This window comes from Rattus norvegicus, chromosome 3 (assembly GCF_036323735.1).
Source record: "Rattus norvegicus strain BN/NHsdMcwi chromosome 3, GRCr8, whole genome shotgun sequence".
NCBI lineage: Eukaryota > Metazoa > Chordata > Mammalia > Rodentia > Muridae > Rattus > Rattus norvegicus.
This window is the reverse complement of record NC_086021.1, coordinates 97,661,620-97,668,216: the sequence shown is the minus strand read 5'-3', so window position 1 is coordinate 97,668,216 and position 6,597 is coordinate 97,661,620. Positions and strand designations below refer to the sequence as shown.

General features: G+C 44.6%; 1 protein-coding gene across 6 annotated transcripts in view; it reads left to right on the top strand.

The window, feature by feature from the left end:
- Positions 1-599: 599 nt before the first annotated feature.
- Positions 600-6,597, top strand: part of Ddb2 (damage specific DNA binding protein 2) — a 26,695-nt gene continuing 20,697 nt past the window's right edge. The window contains exons 1-3 of one of the 6 annotated variants that reach the window (XM_063282968.1): positions 600-748; positions 4,916-5,070; positions 6,315-6,451. In XM_063282968.1, coding sequence (XP_063139038.1) covers positions 729-748; positions 4,916-5,070; positions 6,315-6,451 — 312 coding nt within the window. In that variant the 5' untranslated portion in view covers positions 600-728. Of the gene's footprint in view, positions 749-4,751; positions 5,071-6,314; positions 6,452-6,597 lie in introns of those variants that run through there. The other 5 variants (XM_063282967.1, XM_006234498.5, XM_063282966.1 and 2 more) reach the window with 5 other exon arrangements.

Sequence of the window (6,597 nt, the reverse complement as noted above, 5' to 3'; positions counted from 1 at the left end):
CAGACTAGGTGACAAGAGAACCTGTCTCAAAAAAAGGGTGGTAGTGATGATGGTGGCAAGCAAGATAGCTTAGTGGGTAAAGTACCCAAGTTCAAGCCCCAGAACCCATGTAAACATGGATAGAAAGACCCAACTCTACAACATTGTGCTTCTGACCTCTGCACATGCTCTGTGAAGGACATTCACTCATATACATGCACAATTATAATTGAAAAAATGTGTATTAAAATTTACTTTATGTGTATCAGTGTTGCCTGCATGTGTGTTTGTACAGAATTTGTGTGCCTGGTGGCTTTGAAGGCCAGAAGAGAATATCAGATACCCTAGAACCAGAGCTTCAGAAAGCTGTGAGCTTTCATGTGAGTGCTAGGAATCAAACCTATGTTCTCTGGAAGAGTAGTAGCCAGTTCTTTTATTTGCTGAGTCATCTCTCTGGCCCTAATACATTTCTTAGAAATATCCCTTTTGTGTGTCACTCTCTTGGCCTATGCTTCTACCCTATCACATTCTATAGTCCTTGAAATTTGGGCTCACTGTCCTTCACAATTGAGAGCGCTTATTACAGGAAAAGTTTTGGAGCAGGGTCTGGAGGTGATGAACCAATAAAAGAAAGCAGACATCTCCAGAAGCAGAATTGGTCCTGTAACCAGAACTGAAGGAAACGAGACAATGTGAGCGTGCCACAGGCTCTTGGCGCTTTATAGGATAGGAAAGGAGGAACTTTGAGGATGGATGAGTCCACCTGCAGGTCAGTTCTTCCTCAGGCTGGAAGGGGTAGATACCAGCAGGTTTGGTATGTGAGTCTCCACTAGTGTTAGCTGTTAAGTCAACTTTCCTACCCAAGTTTCTCAGTTCACCTGAGGCTTTTAGGTAATCCACCCTGCAGAAGACAGACATGGCTCTCAGAGGGTATTTATAGGGTTTAATATGCGTTAAACATGGCAGCACTTGGGGAAGAGTTCAAGGAATAGATGTGTCCTAGTTAGGGTTTTGATTGCAGTGAAGAGATGGCATGACCATCACAATTCTTATAAATGGAAACATTTAACTGGGGCTGGCTTATAGTTCAGAGGTTTAGTCCATTACCATCATGGAGAGAAGTGTGGTGGCATATAGGCATGCATGGTGCCGGAGAAGGAGCTGAGAGTTCTACGTCATGGTCCAAAGGCACCCAGGAGATTGGGCGTCACACTGGGGCTAGCTTGAGCACATTTCACCTCACAGCCCACCTCCACAGTGAATACTTCCTCTAACAAGGCCACACCTACACCAATGAGGCCACACCTCCTAGTAGTGCCCCTCCCTTTGGCTATGCATTCAGACAAGTGAGGCTATGGGGGGTCATTCAAACTCAAAGCACCACAGGAGGCTTTGCTCTGAATTGGAGACTTTCAGGAAATAGGTGTAATTCCATGATCACCTACTGGTTTTAAAATGTACTACTCTCAAATATACCACCTTGGCAGGAGGATTATTTTAAGCTGAGGGTACTTAAAAAACAGTAAGCTTCTAATCACACACACACACACACACACCCCTAAAACCAAATCATGATATTGCTCATGAAGAAAGTATCCATTCCTTGAACCAGAAAGTTGACACTCTCGTTGGTTTGCTTGCTGTTATTTTTGCTTTTGGGCTTTGCTGTTGTTTGTTTGCTTCTTTTGAGACAAGAACACACTGGTGTGCTTAAACTGGTCTGGAACTCACAGTGTTGCCCAGTCTAGACTCAGACTCAAGCAATTTTTCTGCTTTAGCCTGTGTGGGATACAGGTATGAGCCACCATGTCTGATTAAGAAAATAACATTATGGGCTGGGGAGATGGCTCAGTGGTTAAGAGCACTGACTGCTCTTCCAGAGGTTCTGAGTTCAAATCCCAGCAACCACATGGTGGCTCACAACCATATGTAGTGAGATCTCATGCCCTCTTCTGGTGTGTCTGAAGACAGCTACAGTGTACTTATATATAATAAAGAAATCTTTAAAAAAAAAAAAGAAAGAAAGAAAATAACATTATAGGTAGTAGTGTCTCTCCCCTTTAATCCCAGCACTCAGGAGACAGAGGCAGGCAGAGCTCTGTGAGTGAGACCAGCCTTGTCTACAGAGTGAATTCTAGAGTTCCACGACAACCAGAGCTCCACAGAGAAACCTGTCTCAAAAAATCAAAAGGAAAAAATAAGAGGGGGGAGGGGAGGAAATAACATTAGAAGTTAGATGTAGTGGCACACACCTTTGAACCCAGTACTATGGAGGCAGAGGCAGGTGGATCTCTGTGAGTTGGCCAGTTTGGTCTACTGAGTTCTAGGCCACTCAGGATAACATGGTGAAACTCTCAAACAACAAAAAACACACATGAAGCAAGCCAAAACAAAGCCTGAAAATAAACAGATGAACATTCTGATCATTTGAGGCTGACACCACCCCAAAGAGGACCTATACAAATAACTTATTTTTCCTCATAATCTTCCTAGTTACAACTTTTTTAGGATTCATTTTTTTTAAAGATTTATTCATTTATTATATATAAGTACACTGTAGCTGTCTTCAGATACACCAGAAGAGGGCATCAGATCTCTTTACAGATGGTTGTGAGCCACCATGTGGTTGCTGGGAATTGAACTCAGGACCTCTGGAAGAGTAGTCGGTGCTCTTAACCGCTGAGCCATCTCTCCAGCCCCTTAGGATTCATTTTTATTTTTTATATTTATTTAGTTTATCGAGGCAGGGTTTCTTTGTGTGGCCTTGGCTGTCACTGAACTTTCTGTGTAGAAGAGTATGCTCCACTGAGGCCTAGCTATCTATTTAATTTGTTTTGTTTTTCCAGACAGGGTTTCTTGGCAGCCTTGGCTATTTATTTACTTATTAGGTTTTCCAGACAGTGTTTCTCTGTAGCCTTGGCTGTTCTGGAACTTGCTCTATAGACCAGGCCTGCCTCTGTTTTCTAAGTGCTGGGATGAAAGGCATATTCCACCACTGGGCAGCTTTTTTAAATTGTTTACTTCTGTGTATACATGTGTCTTTATGTGCTTATGTGTACATATGAGTGCATCAGTCTGCAGAGTCCAGAAAAGGGTGTCTGGTCTTCTGGAGCTGGAGTTACATACAAGGTAGTTGTGAGCCACCTGCCTGGGTGCAGGGAACAGAATTCAGGTCCTCTGGAAAAGCAGCAAGCTCATCTAACTATTATTATTATTATTATTTTTTAAAGATCTATTTATTTATTTTGTATATGAGTACACTGTGACTGCCTTCAGATACACCAGAAGAGGGCATCGGATCCCATTACAGATGGTTGTGAGCCATCATGTGGTTTCTGGGATTTGAACTCAGGACCTCTGGAAGATCAGTCGGTGCTCTTAACCGCTGAGCCATCTCTCCAGCCCTCCTTTAACCATTATTAAACCATCTCTCTGGCCACTAAGCTACAATTCTTTTTTTTTTTTTTTTTTTGGTTCTTTTTTTCGGAGCTGGGGACCGAACCCAGGGCCTTGCGCTTCCTAGGCAAGCGGTCTACCACTGAGCTAAATCCCCAACCCCTAAGCTACAATTCTTAATTCAAGCCCATCTTAGGACAGCCCCACGACTGGCTCAGCTTTTTACTCTCCTCTAGAGCATCGCTTTAATTTAAAATTAAACTACATAAAGACATATGAATTTTAAATATTTATGGAGTATCATCTTCATAACGAATGCATACATTGCGTTTCACCCACCTACATATATTGTATTCTTTAAACTGGGTTAAACATTTCTCCGATATCGCTTACGGTGAAAACATTCAAAATCTTTCTTTTAAAAAAATATAGGGGCTGGGGATTTAGCTCAGTGGTAGAGCGCTTACCTAGGAAGCGCAAGGCCCTGGGTTCGGTCCCCAGCTCCGAAAAAAAGAACCAAAAAAAAAAATAATATATATATATATATATATATATATATATATATATATATAGAGAGAGAGAGAGAGAGAGAGAGAGAGAGAGAGAGAGAGCGCGCAAATGACCCTTATCTGCAGTCACCTCGCTGTGCGACAGTACACCAGATTGTCTCACTCTTAGTTGACCCCTACAGGATGTCAGTGTAGTCCAGGCTAACTCCTCATACCCCAGCCTCCTCAGTGCTGGAAATTACATAGAGCGTGCCACCATAGATACTGCTCTTCCCTGAAGTATCTATGAGGTAAAATACATCTGTAAAGTGAGAGGAACGAATCGAATGCTAAAGCGGTGATTGGGTAATCAGATTGGGTATTATTAACAGGCAACACTTGGATCTTTGCTCTTGTTAAGACATAAACTGCCTACTTTTTTCCTTTTTATTCTTTTTGTTGTTGTTGTTCTTCCTCTTCGAGACAATGTTTGTTGTTGTTGTTGTTGTTGTTGTTGTTGTTGTTCGAGACCGGGTTTCTCAGCGTAGTTCTCCTGACTGCTGGAACTCGTTCTGTACACCAAGCAAGCCTCTAATGCCGCCTGGCTCGGCCTCCAGCGTGCAAGGATTAAAGGCGTGCGTAACCTCCGCCGGGTTTAAACAATCCGGTTTCTTCTGGTCCAGCACACAAGCGAAGTCCCAGTCCTTAGGGAGTTAAAAGAAAAAAAAACCCTCCCAGCACGCTCCACACGTTACTCCGGAAGAGGTGGAGCAGCCGGGGGCGGACCATGCCCAAGGGGCGGGGCAGTCTGGGGCAGTTCCGGGGGCGGGACAGCCCCCTACTGTGGCAATCCCGAGGGGGCGGGGTAGTTCCAAGGGGCGGGACAGCCCTGAGGGGACAGGGCGGGGCTAAAAGTAAAGCAGCCCTAGGAGAGTTTGGCGCGAAGTTGTCTGTGCCAAGCTACCTGCGACGACGGCGCTCCTTCGTACGTAGTCCCTTCCTGTTTTTCTCCTTCGAGGCTTTTCAGGTCTTGCTTCGTTATTTTGCCATAGAGCTTGGTATCTCTTCACCGAGTACGTCATGGCTCCCAAGAAATGCCCAGAAACCCAGAAGTCCCCCGACGTTGCGGTGCTCCTCAAGAGCAAAAGCCGCAGAAGTCCTCAGGAGCTGGAGCCCGAAGCCAAGAAGCTGTTTGTGCAGGGTCCCGGTACGGCCTGTGCGCTGCCTTAGCTTTCGGGTGGTTCAGGGTGCTCACGCCAGAGGCTGAAGGTGGGGTGGTCGGTGCTTGTGCCTAGGATTCTGAAGCAGTTCCTGGTCCCCGTCACCTCAGGCTGTGATTTTATTTGAGAGATCTAGGGCTCGAACCCAAGCCTCTAGTACGCTCAGCAAGTGGTCTGCAACTGAGCTACACTCATAGGACTGCGCTTTATTTGCCAGTTCATTGACACCAGAGAGTTTAAGTTTAACTGTCACCCCCCACCTCTACCCCAGGTGGCAGTAAGAATCAGATGAGCTCCATCACCATAAAAGCCACACTCATCACTTTTCCTTGCAGAAGTTTTACACATCTGTTTCAAAGTTATCCTCACTTTCATAGACCTTTGATTGCTGAATTTCCATAGTGGGTGTTGTTAGCTGTATGGCCTTGGGTTTCAGCTCGGAGAGTGAAGTCTCCCCCCAACCCCTTTTCTTCAGGAAGCTCATTCTCGTTTACCAGGGCTTGAACCTGGGGCTATAAGGAATGTGGTAAAGTGATATGGTTTTAGCCATGTTCTCATGGGAAGGAAAGTTGTCAAGAGAAAGGACCTTATAAGATTGGGTCCACCAGAAGGGTTTGGTAATTCAGGGTTACTTTGTTTTCATATACTCTGATTTACCTCCTTTCCCTGAAGCAACCTAATCAATTTAGAGCTTTTCTAAACCCTGGTTAATTCTTCTGGTTTCCACTCAAGTAATGGTTGCTCATCACGTTATTTATTTAGTATTTCTGTGTAGACCAGGCTGGCCTCCAGTTCAAGATGTTTATGCTCCAGCCCTCAGAGTGCTAGGATTACAGTTATGCACCAATATGTTTGGATAGCTCTTATTTTAATATAAGATTAAACAAACCTCTTTCCCTAAGCAATTACTCCCATGCTGTCCTAGAAATGTGATTTTAAGTTTGTCCCTCAACTCCTACTAATTTGTCATCCCACACAAGAAAAGTCTTGAGTGTACACTATTCTGTAGCTCCTTGGCAAAGCTCTAAGGAACCCTGAAAGGCCATATTTAGTTTCACTGCAGAATTACTGTTTGGAGGAGTGTTTTGGGAAAGTGTTGTTATTACTTTCTTGGGTTGAGTGATATTCAACAGCAGAGAAAGGCTTTTAGGAGATGATGAGACAAAGGATTTTCAGAGGGGAAACCTTTCCTGAGACTGGGGAGAGGAAAACGTCTATTCTTCTTGGGCAGTTTCTAGTAGGAAATGTGAGTCGTGCTGCCTTCTGGCAGAGTTGTCCAGCTTGCAGATCCCTCCGAGGAGCAGCAGCATTGTCCGGGATCTTTACCAGCAGAAGTTGGGCAAAGCCACCTGGCCGTCACTACAGCAGGTGAGATGTTTCCTGTCTGAGGCGCTCAAAGGTGTACATAGCTTTTCAACTGCTGCCCGCTCTAACCAGACGATGGATTGGTTCAGAATCATCAGGTCACCTCAGATATGATGACTGACCTACTGGACACTCAGTCAAAGAGAAAA